This window comes from Octodon degus, unplaced genomic scaffold, assembly GCF_000260255.1.
Source record: "Octodon degus isolate 3935 unplaced genomic scaffold, OctDeg1.0 scaffold00079, whole genome shotgun sequence".
In the NCBI taxonomy this organism is placed as follows: domain Eukaryota; kingdom Metazoa; phylum Chordata; class Mammalia; order Rodentia; family Octodontidae; genus Octodon; species Octodon degus.
The window spans coordinates 9,391,366-9,406,320 of NW_004524655.1; the positions used below are offsets into that span (position 1 = coordinate 9,391,366).

Here is a 14,955-nt window from a genome sequence, read left to right on the forward strand (position 1 = left end):
CAGATAAAGCTGTAACTAATAAAAAACCATAAACCAAAATATCTACATTCACTAATTCACTAGTAGTACTAAAAATATGTTTAACCATTTCCAAATAATTAATCTTAAAAGGTATTAAGTGGGGGAGATACATTTTGACAAAACAATTAGATTGGTAAACAAAAATCAAGAGTTGGAGTTTTATGACACTCAAAAACATCTTAAGTAGGGCCCAGGAGATAGCTCAGTGGAATAAGTGCTTGCTTGGCAAGCGCAAGGTCCTGAGTTCAATCCCTGGTACTACACACACAAAAAAATAAGGTTAAAAAAAAAAAGTCTAAAGCACTGCTGGCTAAACAAAAAAAAATGTAAGACAGTAAAAACAAAAGCAAACAATTCAATTAAAAGATGGCAAAGAGCTAGAGTGTACGTCAGGGGTAGAGTGTCTGTCTAGCATGCTTAAGGTCCTGGATTCCACCCTCAGTGCTGCAAACAAAACAGAAAAACCATGATTAAAATATTACAGACAACATCATTTATAATTTTACAGAGAATTTAAATGAGATTTCTTTTTAAAATGCATTGTAAAAGAGTTTGAACAAAAGGGAACTAGGCTGTGCTCATTCTTCCCCCAAAAAGATCTGGGGTTTTTTTTATTATTATTATTTATTTATTTGTATTTTTAGTACAGGGTCTAACTACACAGATTGGACTCTAGTGATGCTCCTGTTTTCAGCCTCCCAAGTGCTGGGATTACAGGCGCGAGCCATCACACCCAAGTCTCAATCACCATCTCAGCACACCCCAGGGGTGGGGCTGGTACTGCACACCAGGGATCGAACTCTGGTCCCTGCATCTGCCTAAACAGGTGCTTTAATCTGCTGAGCTATTTGGCCGCCCCTTCCCCCGCTTTTTTTTTTTTTTTTTTTTTCCAGCATCATGGCTCAAACTCAGGACCTTGCACTTGCCAAGCAGGCGCTTAAGCTGCTGAGCTATCTCCCCAGCTTAACATCTTTATGTAAGACTCTGTTAACCATTCAGGGAAGGAGTAGTCATCACCCCCATGTTATATAAAAAGAAGACACTGGGAGAGAAGGAAGAGGGTGACAAAGAGGAAGAGGAAGAAGAAAGCACACACTGCAAAATGTGAAAACAGCATCAAGTGACTCGCAGAAGCCAGGCACAAATCGACACAGCATCCAGCAAGGGCTGCCCTGACCTCCACATTCAGGGCCATCAAGTCCAGTTTCTTCAGAGGAAGTAGGCCAGATTGGCCAAAACGAGACTCCACGGCAGAAAGGCTTCTGGAAGGTGGCTTTAAGGGGAGCACTGACATGTGCAAAGTGATGCTTTAAAAGTCAACGCTGGTTGTGAGAGCACAGGGGTGTAATCCCAGCATTCTGGGAACCAGAGTCAAGGATCACAAATTCAAGCCCAGCCTGGGCCATTTAATGACTTAGCCAGGCCCAGTATCAAAATAAAAAAAGGAGCTGAGCAGCTAGCTTGTGAGAAGGCCCTGGCTAGGTTCAGTTGCTAGTACTGTCAAAAAAAAAAAAAAAAAAAAAATCAAGTTAAGGGGAGATAGCTCATCAGTCTAAGTGCCTGCCTAGGCGATCCCCAGTGCTACATGCCATGCTGGCCCTACCCTGGGTACACTGAGCTGGCTACCAACACCGGCGCACTGGCACATGCCTGTAATCTCAGTGCTGGGGAGGCTGAAATGGGAGCTGCATAGTAAGACCCAGAACCAACTATATAAAATTTTTAAAAACAATGAAAAGATCAAGTTGAGCTGGGTACAGTGGCAATGCTTACAATCTCACCAACTCAGGAGGCCAAGGCAGGAGAATCACAAGTTTGAGATCAGCCTGGGCAATGTATGTATGTCAAAATAAAAAGGTTTGGGGATGTTGCTCAGTGTGATATAGAACCTCTGGGTTCTATCCCCAGAAACACACACACACACACACACACACACACACACACACACGTCCATTTGGAGGGGGTGTGCAAAAAGGGCAAGGAGGCAAAGACCCAAGGTATGCAACAGATGCTTGCTGAATAAGGCCTACTCAAGATTGACATGGAATGGGGGCAGGTGGGGTGAAAAGGTAGCTATTTCAGGGGCCCTATCTAATGGCACCTGCTATCCCAACTGTGTTGTGACATTCTCTCTTCACTCCTGATAAATGACTGAAGACCCTGTATATTAGCTGCCTGCAACAGTGCCCAGAGACACCCATCAGGTCCCGGGATTCCATAATCCAGCTGGTAGTATGGCGGCTTCCAAGGGACAGCAGGCTGTTGGATGTAGCCAAGGCTCCCACTGGAATCTCTCCAGCCCATTATACCCATGATTCAGAATCTCCAGCCTAACCTGGGTGTGGTGGCACACACCTGTAATCCCACCACTCCGGAAACAGGCCGGAGGATTGCTATGAGCTCAAGACCAGTCTGAATTACATAGCAAGACCCTGTCTCAAACAAAAACAGGAAGACAAAATCTCTGGCCTACCAGGTCTCACTTAGGTACAGATATGGCTTTTTCACATTAATTTGTCAAAAATTATATACCATATCACACTTCTGACCAGCTGAAATGGTCCTATCACCATGATACACTCATGCATTCCAGACATAAACTCTTGGAAAACTTTAAAATAGCACCGACCATCTCTTTCTCCACTAGCTCTGAGGAGTATGGGCAGCACTAAAGAGATTCCCCAAAGAGCAGCTCTGTGGTAGACCACTTGCCTAGCACGTGCAAGGCCCTAGGTTCAATTTTCAGCACTGCGAACAGATCCTCTGGCCTGGGACAATGCTTATCAACTGGCAAGACAACTCTTCACTGCCCAAGCCCATTCACAGGGCGCAGGGGGTAGAGTCAGGAGACAGAGCCCTTTTCAAGCTCTATTCTGGCAAAGTGAACAGGCAGGCTTACATGGGAAACTGTCAAGGCTGCGTGAAAGCCCAGCCCAGGGCTTGCTGCCTGGCCACATGCTGTAACTTATAACCACTGAGGGAGCATCAGAAACCAGTCAGGGACCCAACATTAGTGATTCAACTGGTGAAGGTGGGACATGGTCAATGGCAGTTCTTAACCACCAGGTGAGCTGCAGTTAGGAGGAAGGTAGGAAAGATCACAGGAGCATGGATACCACCACTGCAGCAGGAGGCATGGGAGGGTGTCTGGGAGGTCACGTCAGTGTGTTGGACACTTCTCTGGTCTTCAGATAACACGCCTCAGGGTAGGACCCTCAGGGGGTCACTCAGGTCTGCCTTCTCAACCACCACCCGTGATTGCTTAGCTGCCAAAGCATTTTCAAAAGTGGTCCCATTCTAAACAGAAGCCTTGAACCTATCCTTAGAAAGACTAGGTCAGAGGTCATCACCGTGTGGGGAAACAGCCCTGGGAAGTTGTGGGGCTTAGGTCATACAAGTAGAAAAGCAGGGCTGGAGTTTGAACCCCACAAGTAGAAAAGGCAGTGCTGGAGTTTGAACTGAGACTGTTTTGTTTTTGTTTTTTTAGGATTACACATCTGATTGACATGGACGAAGAGGGGAGACCATGAAAGAAATTTAGTTTTAGCCCTGCTTTATGGATAGATATAATTTTTCTAAAAACAAACACTGAAGTTTTCAAGACCACATCAGAACACTTCGTGAAACCATTCTATGTGGGATCCAGGAAACACTACGTGAAGACTAGGAAAATCATGAGTGAATCAGCCCTTCCTGTCCAACCTTGGCCGCCTCCTCCAAATCACCTGCTTCCCACATGCCAGCACCAAGGAGCAAAGCAGGGAATCAGTGTAACTGCCAGGCCAGAAGTGGCCCTGTTGGCATCCAAGGCACACTGCTCCTGGAGCACTAGGTCTCAGAGGGGTTCCTGGGGGGTGTCAGTAGCCAACACCCAGCTGAGCCACAGATGTCAATCATCCTGTGACCACAGAATGGCTGAACCACTGCCCACTTATGAGAGATCCACTGACAGAATCCTCTCAGGCTAACCAGAGGGTTATGAGATCATGCCAGCGGTTCATCATCCTCATCAACCCCTAAATCTGTCTTTCTGGACCCTCCTCTGCCTTAGTAACATGCTTTGGTTGTCCCCATCAATGCCAAACCTAGGCAGAGAATTCCATTTTGTCCCCTTTACATCTACTTTTTCTTTCATTTTCAGCTGACTTGGACTATGAATGTGCTTTCTGTCTTCTGAAAGTGCCAGTCTGCTGTCTGATTTAAAGAGTAAATCTAAATTTCTGGGTTTATCTCTTATTTTCCTTTTTTTAAAAATGTATTTAGTACAGGATCTACAGGGTCTCACTACACAGCTTGGACTTGTAGCAATCCTCCTGTTTTCAGCCTCCCAAGAGCTGGGATTACAGATGTGCGCTACCACACCCAGTCTCATTTGGTGTGTCAGTGTACCCCAGGGGCGGGGCCAGCAGGGCAGGGCCAGGATTGAACCGCCAGTCCCTGCATCTGCCTAAGCAGGCTCTTTAATTCACTGAGCTATCTGGCTGGCCCTATCTCTTATTTTCTGTCTTTTGACAATTCTTCTTCCACTGAGAAAAGCAGGGAAAAACAAAATCTCATCTGCAGGCTTAGAAGCCAAACGTGAGAATAAAAAAGCTGAAAGCTGGCTCTCTTTGTGGGCTCACCTCCCCTGATTCTCCTTCCCTTCTACCCAGGAAATCTGTTGAGACCATGATGATACATGGGGCTTCCTGATAACAGGGATGCTCAGGAGGGTCCTGTTGGAAGGTGTCCACCTGGCAAGGTCATCAGGGAAATAGGTGGGGTCTTAGAGACAAAGTGACATGGATATGGACTCTATCTAGCAAAGGCTTCCAAGTTGTGGTGGGACTTCTCCTTCTAGAGCTTCTCCCCAGCATGGACCTTCTGATGCCGGATCAAGTGTGAGCTTCCTCGGAAGGACTTGCCACACAGATTGCACACATAGGGCTTCTCTCTGGTATGGGTTTTATAATGCTCAATGAGAGCAGACCTGTGCCTGAAGGCCTTGCCGCACTCACAGGCATAAGGCTTCTTGCCAGTGTGGATCCGCTGGTGCTGAATCAGCGCAGAGCTGTGGCAGAAAGCCTTGCCGCACTGACAGCACTCATAGGGCTTCTCCCCAGTATGGATCCGCTGGTGCTCAATAAGCGAAGAGCTCTGGCTGAAAGCTTTCCCACATTTATGGCACTTGTAGGGTTTTTCACCAGTGTGGGTCTTCCGATGTTCAATGAGGTTGGAGCTCTGGCTGAAGGCCTTTCCACACTCTTCACATTTGTAAGGTTTCTTCCCTGTGTGAATCCGCTGGTGCCGGATGAGGTGGGACCTATGACAAAAGGCTTTTCCACAGAGATCACATTCATGGGGTTTCTTTAGAGTGTGGATTTTCCGATGCTGGCTCAGGCCTGAACTCTGGTTGAAGGATTTCCCACATTCCTTACACTGATAAGGTCTCTCTCCTGTGTGAATTCGCTCATGTTTTCTGAGGCTGGAGCTCCGGCTGAAATCCTTCCCGCACTCCCTGCACTCATAGGGCCTCTTCCCCGTGTGGATTTTCTGGTGTTGTGAGAGGGCTGAGCTCTGTCGGAAGGCCTTCCCACATTCCTGGCATTCATATGGCTTCTCGCCAGTGTGGATGATCTGATGGCGGAGAAGATGAGAGCTCTGGCTGAAGGCCTTGCCACACTCGCAGCACTCGTAGGGCTTCTCCCCAGTGTGGATGACCAAGTGTCGCAGAAGGTGTGAGCTCTGGCTGAATGCCTTCCCACACTCACGACATGCATAGGGCTTGGCTGGCTGTGGGGTTCTGTGAGGGGCATTAGGTTCCAAGTCTCCCCTGTCTGCTTCTTCAGGAGCTTGTGGACTGCAATCTTCACTATGGATGATCTGACACACACTGATGTCAGGTTTCTCGAGAAAGGCTTGGCCAAATATCTCCTCATCCTGGGGTCTGGCTCCTGAGAGGATACTCTGAGGCTGAACAGGGCTGGAACAGAGACTGAAATTCCCCTCATAATCATCATGTTCCAAGTCCTGCTCCCCAAGGGGGATCTCCTTATAAATAACAGCCATTTGTTCCAAGCCTCTTTCCTGAAGAAAGGGGTCTCCCAGGTCTTCCCCTGGGAAAAGTTCTTGCTGTGCTTCTAACCTGTCCTCAAAAACAAAGGTCTCACTAAACTTGGTTGCTGGGGGAACCTCCATTGTGAATCTCAATCCCAATGATGGTATGTCTTTAAAAACACTCCTCTTTGAGTTCCATTCACTGTTCTTATAATCTGAAAAGAAAACAAGGGATGTTGTCAAGTCTGTAACTCAAATATCTCATAGGTCCCTCCTTCCCATGTTAGAACCAGTAACAGAACAAACGAGTTAGGTACAGTGGCATATGCCCATAACCTCAGCAGTCTGGAGGGCTAAGGCTGGAGAACTGCAAGTTCAATCCATGCCTGGGCAACTTAGGTATTTCACAAGTCCCTGCCTCAAAAAATAAAAATGTCTAAGATGGGCACAGTGGCACATGCCTATAATCCCAGCACTCAGGAGACTGAGGCAGGATTGTTGTAAGCTCGAGGAGAGCCTAGGCTATACAGTAAGTTCAAGGCCAGTCTGAACTACATATCAAGACCCTGTCTCAAAAATAAAATAAAATAAAATAAAATAAAAATAAAAAGTTTTGGGGATGCAGCTTAGTGCAAAGCCCCTGTGTTTAATTCTCAGTACTACACACACACACACACACACACACACACACACACAATCAAGAAAGGAAAAAGACCAAAGAAGTATAGTATAGGACAGCCTTGGCCTTGAAATAATCTCAAATAAATTAGAGTGAAATTTCATTTACTAGGGGACAGCAAGATAGCTCAGCAGAATAAAACACCTGATTAGGCAAGCTTAGGCAGGCACAGGGACCACAGTTTGATCCCCGGCACCACATGCTGTGCCAGCTCTGCTCCAGAGCAGGCTGAGCTGGCCAGAGTCCAGGCATAGTGGCGCACACCTGTTACTCCAGTGCTGGGGCAGCTGAAAGCAGGAGGATCACCATGAGTCCAAGCTGTGTAGTGAGACACTGCAACAACCAAATACATTAAAAAAAATTTTTTTTTCATTCACTAGAAACAACCAGAAGGAAAACAAACAGAGAAAATCAAGTGCCACAACAGTGTGTCTAGACTCAGAGTTAGTGTTCACAAAGGTGGGCTAAAACAGGAAGTGGAACCATTGTGGAAAAGAGGACAAATCTCTGGTGACTGAATGATGCTGGCAGTAAGATTTTTGGGAAAGACAGAGTACAGTAGCACTACCTCCAGTAGGTACCCAGTCAGAACTCCAGCATCAGCCTAGACCCTCTCATCTTTGCCCAACCCAACCTGTTCAGTCCACTTCCTGAAACCACCTGCAAGGCATCTCTTTCCCTTTGTCCTCACCGCCATTGTGTAACTCAGGTCTCAGGGCAACTCCCTCGGATGCTTTTCAAAAATCACCTCTTAACTGGCTGCCTGCCTCCAACTGCTACTTTTCTGTGCTCTACACTTAAGACAAAAGTCAAATACCCACACACAAGCTTGATCTTGTCATTTTTCTTCTTGGGATCTTGCAACAGCTGAAATCCTTCCCACATTCCTTCATACCCGACTCCTCCAGCCTTGACTCCTGCCTCTGTTCCCTACACATTAATCTTCTAGCTTGACAGTTCATTTCCACTGATTTGTCTTTTCCTAAAAGGTCCTTCCTCTGCTCCTGTTCAACTTTCCAAACTCGATCCAAATGTCCCTCAGCCTCTACTCTCTCAGACTCAACGGCCATCTTGGTGAGCTGTGGTGCTGGTTGTACCGTCACAGCACTCACCATCCTGGATATTTATAAGACTGTCCCCAACATTAGTCTCCCACTCCCTGAAAGCAAATTCTGTGCTCCTCTGATGGTGGAATTCCCAGTCCCCAGCACAACAGCACAATCTCAATGCACACAGTTGTGCATTAGGAGGAAAAGCCATTTGTTTCTATGATACAACTATCACACTTTTTTCTTTTTTGTCAAACAATTGTTTAGGATATGTAAATAAATGAAACAGATAAAAGCAGCACTGTTCCAGTGGAAGGGGGGCTGTTTAAACAGGGACAAGGAAAGATGCTAGAACACCCCATCCAGCCTTCTACTATAGTGGTCTCTGAGGAAGGTCGTTAGAGATCCATTCAGAAACTTCTGTGCCAGATAAAGAAGTCCTCAAGTGACATGATGACAGTAACAACCCCTCATGTTTGAGCACCTATTATGCATTGGGCAGCACTAGAACTTCATAAGCATATTGTATACTTATTTGAACATAGTCTGCTTGTGTAGTTTAGGATGTCCTTGAACTCACTATGTAGCCCAGGCTGGCTTTAAACTCACAGTGATCCTCCTGCCTCAGCCTCCCAAAGTGCTAGAATTACAGTTGTACACCACCATACCTGGCTCAGCCTGTGCTTTTCAACCTCTAGTCCAGTAAACTTCCATTTTCACCCAGATTCTCCTCTTCTAGTTCCATCCCTTCTTTGTCTGGTTTACACCCTCTCCCCTTAGTAGGTCCAACTATGGGTGTCTCTTCACCTTGCCTGCCAGCATCACTCTCCTCACACCTACCTGTCTGGTGGCCATCAGTTGCTGACTCCTAACCTTCTCTGCCAATTCCTCCTAAGATGTGAAATGTTGGCCAGCAAAATCAATGCTATGCACAGCATCACAACAGATTTCAAGTTTCCAATTTCAGCTGGGATCTTAGCATGCAGTTCTGGCATCCGATGACCTCCTTATTGCCAACTCCCTTTCTTCTGGGTCCTCACCTTCCCACCCTATCTGGCATTGCTCATTAATACCTCCTTTTCCACACCCGACATTTTGGAAAATGCAAGCTGGCAGCCTGGGGATACTGCCACATAGACACGTTTGGTTTGGCTCTCAAAGAGTTGAGTTTTTCCTTAGTTGCCAATATTTATAACGCAGGAAGTTTCTGATGTCTTTAAAAAAAACTGGAAGACGTCATAACAGTCCCATTTTTCAATAATTCACGCTGCCTACCTGGATGTCGCAAGTTTTGAGTTTGCCCCTACGGCTCCTCCTCCCTGCCCCCACTTTATTCCCTCGGTTTCTGAAAGTTTTCTTCTCAATCTCCATGCACTCTGATCCTCCTTCTTGGTATGTGTGGATTGCAAATCTTCTCCACCCACCTGTTACATCCGGGTATTTCCCATGCTCTCTCCTTGCAGATTTGCCATTCCCAGTATGTAACAGCCCCGGCAAGATTCAATCTCCATTAGGGATAAAAAATTGGCAATCATTCAATCTGCGCCAATGTGTTCTATGTTTTTGGACGACAAATCCACAGGTGTGGAACCCCATGTTTCTTTCTCTCTCGGGGCCTTCTCTAGCTCTTCCTGCATCAGTCACCCATTTTCCAGGGTGCCACCACCCCACCCCACCCCCACAGCCCACGCACTGGCAAACCCTCAGTGTAGTCAGGGTCTCCCTGCTAGAGACACGAGAGCAGCCGCAGAGCTGCACGCGCTGCCCTGATGGCGACGCGACGCCGCTACAGTCCTCCCACCAACTGAGGACACCCCTACGAGGGGTACCGGAGGGACAGGTGGTCAGATGCGCTCAGGTCACATTGGCAGACTTGCTGCCACTCACCTGAGGTGGGGCGGAGCGGTGCACCTGGGCTGGGGCGGGGCCGCAGGCGGGCGGGGCGGGGCGGCACCCAAGCTGCTCCAACCCGCAGTCGTCTCGGCCTCCCTCTTCGGCTGCAGTTGACGCGGAGCCCGCGGCAGCCAGAGAACCTGGAGTCCCGCCCCCAGCCCGCGGGCACTTCCGGGACCGCTCTAGGCCGCGTGGAGGTCCTGGCATCTCGGTGGTCCTACCGTGTCAAGCCGGAGGGCTCGTAAAGTACCCAGAAGCTAGGGCGAGGGCACCCGAATCGGAAAAGTCTCTCTGATGAAAGGAGTGCGACTGGCCGTGGAGAAAACAGAGCTCGGCCGCTACTGGCCGGAGTGCAGAAGAAAAACCTGCCAGGAAACCTGGGCCCGTCTAGACCACAGGAACGCTGTCTCTGCCTACGGGTGAGACAGGGGCCAGCCAGGAGTCTTGGGTTTTCAGAAGAGGAAGGAATCCTCAAAGTTCTCAACAAAGAAGTCCTGTTTGAATTCTCCCTCATTCAAGAGTAGCCCTGGTCCTCTCTCTTCTGCCCACTCCCAGATTGGGAGATGTGGCAGGGATCCTAGTCAGCACCCTGGAGCCTCTAATTTGTACGCCTCTGGGTGCTAACCTCCACATGTGAGGGGCCTCTTACGGGCACCAGAAAGGAAGAGGGATGTGCTTGTTTTATTTTGATGCTGCTGGGGATCTATTCCAGGACTTTCTGCCAACTAGGCAAGTGCTCTACCACTGAGCTACCCCTCTAACCCTGGCTGGTAATATTTTGCACGCTCCAGTGCCGCACAGCTCTGCCTCTGATGGCAAGACTTGCTGTTTCATCCATGTCTCTGCCCCTCAGCGCATAGCGGCTCAGGTGTGGCCACCCAGCCTGTTGCGGACGCTTCCCCCACAAAGAGACATCAACCTAATCACTGGAGACCAATAAAACACACCGGTGGGGCGGGATGCTCCCCAGGCATTTGTCCGTCTTCCTCGCACACCCTTTGTCTTGGCCTCAGGTGCCTCTCATTTCCCTTCATGCCCCATGCCACCTACACACACGCGCCTCCTGGCTCTATCAGTGACCCATGGGACCTTTTGCAGAGACTCCAGGTGGGAGGCAGGGGCTGCCCCTCAACAAGCCATCAGCCTTGGCTTTGTGGGGACCAGCCTCCCCAGACTGGGTGAACGTTGGACCACAATCAATCATGCACAACTGGGGACAATAACGGGTGGTTCCTTTTTCTCCCCCTCTAGTGCTTCAGGTCACCGGAAGGCCAGGCCACCAGGCTACCAGGCTGAACCCCTGGGGACAAGGGCAAGGCTAGGCCACTCCCCAAGCATCTCAGGTGCTTCCTCTTCAGCAACGATCCTACACACACTCCCAGACCAACTACAGTCACATTTTTGGCCAAGAATTCATGCCCTTCATAGTAATGTTGAATTTTATTAATCCATTGTACAGAGAAAGAAAGCAAGGATCAGAGAGAGAGGGGTATCCAAGTTCAGGTGCAGAAATAGGCAGGAGGAGGCATTCATCCGATACTCCACCCCTAGGGATCAGAGCTGTAGCCAACAGAGCAGTAGTAATCAGCGTCATCCTCAGGCTGCACTGGGCTGATGGTGAGGATACATGCATTGTGGGCCACATCCTTGGCAGCTGAGAATCGATCAGGGGTATCATCAGGCCGGTGGAAGTCCTCCTCCGAATTGTAGTAGAGAAGGTACCGAGGGGCACTACCTGCCCGCTGCTGGTACCAGGACACTCCATAGTCTGCAATGTTGGCATGCTGGGGGATGAGTGTGCAGGAGAGTTGAGCAGCTTGGCCTGGGAAGACCAGCAATGCATCCGGCTGGGCCAGGGCTGGCTGGGAGACTGAGAAGATACAGGCCACTGAGGCCAGGCCTGGATCCCTTAACTCCTACCCCTTCCTAGGAAGGTTTGGTCAAACTACAAGGAGATGCCCACTTTCATAGCCCCATGCCATGGGATTGGCATTAGATAGAGCACAGGAAGCCTGATTCCATGTGACTTAGCTTACCCTCTAGGCCTCCATTCCCCTTTGTGAATGAGGGCTTTGAAGTTAGTTATCACTATATCACCACTAGTGCCAGGTCCCCAAGAAGCCATGGTCACTTGAACATAGGACTCTTACTCAAGGTGCTCCCATTGCCCACTTCCCTCTCTCTGCAAACCTTTTCCCCCTGAGTTTCATGACTCTTACAAATGCTGACTATAGGCTCCCAAATCCCAGGAGACTCTACCCATCAAGTTAGCGCTAGGCCACTGCCACTGGGGACTTTCTTGGAGGCAGGTTGCCTTTGAGGCCTGTGGAATAGGGACCAGCCCAGGAGAGTTTCCCCTGTGAAAAATTAAGGTTTTAGGCTCTGTTTTCCTTAAATACTCCAAGGGTGAGTCTAAAGGGACCTTAGTGACCTTTTCATTATCAAATGAAGAAACCAAGAGAAGTGACTGGCCCTAGGTCATGGGCAGAGCTGCCTTGAGCCAGGTCTCCCTCTAATTGAGTCCCTCTCCCAGGACTTTCTTGTATTCATTGATTCACTTCTTCCCACAGACCTTCTCAGGTCAGTGCAATCCCCCACTCCACCCCGAGGCCAGCCCAGCCATGGGAGGGCTCACCTGCCAAGAAGACTCCCATCAGCAGGAGGACCAGGCACAGAGGACAGGGCATGACCAGAGGCAAAGAGGCAGGCAGGGAGATGTTATGCTGGGCTATGCTTTGGGTGCACAGGACTGAGGACTGAAGGAGCACAAAAGGGCATGCAAATTAACTCATTGACTGAGGAAGTGGAGGTGTGGCTAGGACCAACAGCCTGGCCCTGTCTTCCCAAATGTCAAGGTCCTGGTACATAGAACTGTGGGAGATCAGAAACTTGGAAGATCCCAAATGCAGTTACAGCAGGAAGTTGAAATCTGCTTTACTTTTTGTAGCACTGGAAATCAACCCAGGGCCTCACACATGCCAGGCAAGTGCTGTACCACTGAGCTATATCTCTGAGCCCAGAATCTACTTTTTTTACTGTGGTACAAGTGGAATATGGGAAAGTGCATAAGCCTTAAGCAAATAAGGTCAATGTACGCACACACAGAGCACTGTATTGTCTACCTGGATAAAGATTTAGAACATTTCCATGCAAGTATGGTGACACACACACTCTGGGACACTGAGGCAAGAGGATTACAAATTTGAGCCAGCATAAGCAATTTAATGATTTAGTGAGATCCTGTCTCAAAATATTTTTTTAAATAAAAAGGGGGGCCAGCCAGATAGCTCAGTGAACTAAAGCACCTGCTTAGGCAGATGCAGGGGCTGGGGTTCAGTCCCTGGTTTGCCATGTTGACCCCACCCCCGGGACATGCTGAGACAGAGATTGAGACTGGGCATGGTGGTGCACACTTATTATCCCAGCGCTTGGGAGGCTGAAAACAGGAGTCCGATCTACGTGGTGAAACCCTGTAGACCCTGTAGTTCCTGTACCAAATACAAAAAATAACATTTAAAAAAAAAAAAAAAAGTTAGGAGGGCCGGCCAAATAGCTCAGAAGATTAAAGTGCCTGCAAGCAGACTCAGGGGCTGGGGGTTCGATCCCTGGACCTCCTGTGCCTGCCCAGCCCCCCAGGGCCGTGCTGAGATGGCAATTAAGATTGGGTGTGGTGGCGCACACTTGTAATCCTAGCTCTTGGGAGGCTGTAATCAGGCAGATCACTAGGAGTTTTATCAAGCAGTGAGACCCTGAACACCCTGTAGACCCTTCCCTAAAAAACAAGCAAACAAAAGAGCTGGGGATGTAGCTCAGTTCATTCTCAATACTGAAAAAAAGAAAAAGAAAGAAGAGAGAGAGAGAGAGAGAGAGAGAGAGAGAGAGAGAGAGAGAGAGATTGATTTCCATGTCTCCAGAGATGTCTCTTCCTCACTGTTCTAGCGAATACGTTCCACCTCTGCTATGCCTTGAATCTAGAATGTCCCTCAAAGGCCCGTAAGTTAAAAGGCATGGCACCCAGTCCAAAGTAAAAGGACCAACCACCATGAAACCTCCAGACTGTGAGCCAAAATAATCCTTACTTCTAAGTTGTTCATATGAGGTCTTTACTCTAGTGATGGAAAGCTGACATAATGCCCAAGGAGACCATCATCCTGCCTTCCATCAGCTTAGATTGACCATATTTGTAAATGAAACTGATCTTAGGTTCCAGTGTGTTCTCCTTACTAGAGTGTTGGTAGCCAATGAATCTGGAAAATGGTCACATACTTGAGAGCAGGAAGCCTCCAAAACCATAAGCCAAATAAAGCTTTCCTCTTCTTTTTTTCTGTTGATTGTCTTAGGTATTTGTCACCATAATGAAAGCTACCTACCACACTGTGTCTTTTCTATATCCCAATGTTGGAGCATTGCTAACCTCCATGAGGTTATCTTCTCTCTAGAGATACAAAACTACTATGCATTTTTCAAATGCAAACCTAACAATCCTAATACCACAGCCTCAACCCCCCTCCATGACTGGGCTCTTAAACTCCATGGATCCATCACCCAGGGCCAGTTGCCATACTATTGCAAAACATGCCTTGGGGCCGGGGAGATGGCTCAGTGGAATAAGCGCTTCCCTGGCAAGCACAAGGGCCTGAGTTCAATCCCCAGTTCCGCCAAAAAAAAAAAAAAAGCCTGTGTGCCAGAGTCCATTGAAGTTATTCAACCTGGACATTTCTAAACTTGCCTACCCTGCCTTGCCCTTTTCTTCTGGCAGAAATGCCAACGAAAGTCTCTGCCCACACTTCCTCCCTCTCCCTCCTGACCAAAGGTAGTGCCACCCTGTGTGAGTCCCCATAGCCTAGGCACCTCCTCCTTCTAGGAAGAGTAACATATAATCTCATCAAGAGCACTGATCTCCTGATCTGTTGACCTCAACATCCCTGAAAAACATGATAAAATCAGTCAAAACAACATACTCTCATGTGTCCCCTAGTGTAGTCTTTTTTTTTTTTTTTTTTTTTTTCCCAGAACTGGGGATTGAACTCAGGCTCTTGCACTTGCCAGGCAAGCACTTATTCTACTCAGCTATCTCCCCAGTCCCCTCCCAGTGTAGTCTTGATGGCTGATAGGCTGCAGGCACCATGAGGCTAACCCTAACCTTGCAGTGATCCTCTCTCTCCAGCCTCCCAAGACCTGTGATTACAGGCATGTGCCACTATGCCTGGCCTAGAGCATGTCTTTGACCACCCATGGGACACTGTTAAAATAGCTGTGATGTAGAAATGTACAAAA

General features: G+C 48.3%; 2 protein-coding genes across 5 annotated transcripts; both read right to left on the reverse strand.

Moving 5' to 3' along the window:
• Positions 1-343: 343 nt before the first annotated feature.
• Znf70 (zinc finger protein 70) lies at positions 344-9,748 on the reverse strand. 4 transcript variants are annotated; one of them, XR_002822151.1, is made up of 3 exons: positions 9,673-9,748; positions 4,644-6,272; positions 344-465 (listed from the first exon to the last, which is right to left on the reverse strand). XR_002822151.1 is itself a non-coding variant. In XM_023720897.1 (2 exons), the coding sequence occupies exon 2, from the start codon at positions 6,196-6,198 to the stop codon at positions 4,858-4,860; it is 1,341 nt and encodes a 446-aa protein (XP_023576665.1). In that variant the 5' UTR covers positions 6,199-6,272; positions 9,673-9,748; the 3' UTR covers positions 4,532-4,857. The 4 variants fall into 4 exon arrangements, 1 of the variants encoding a protein (XP_023576665.1); XR_002822152.1 differs by lacking the exon at positions 9,673-9,748 and adding an exon at positions 9,210-9,284; XR_002822153.1 differs by lacking the exon at positions 9,673-9,748 and adding an exon at positions 9,061-9,132.
• A 1,477-nt stretch (positions 9,749-11,225) lies between these two features.
• Vpreb3 (V-set pre-B cell surrogate light chain 3) lies at positions 11,226-12,365 on the reverse strand. Its single transcript, XM_004636354.1, has 2 exons — positions 12,314-12,365; positions 11,226-11,548 (listed from the first exon to the last, which is right to left on the reverse strand). Exons 1-2 carry the CDS (start codon positions 12,363-12,365, stop codon positions 11,226-11,228), a joined length of 375 nt encoding a protein of 124 aa, XP_004636411.1.
• Between the last annotated feature and the right edge of the window lie 2,590 nt (positions 12,366-14,955).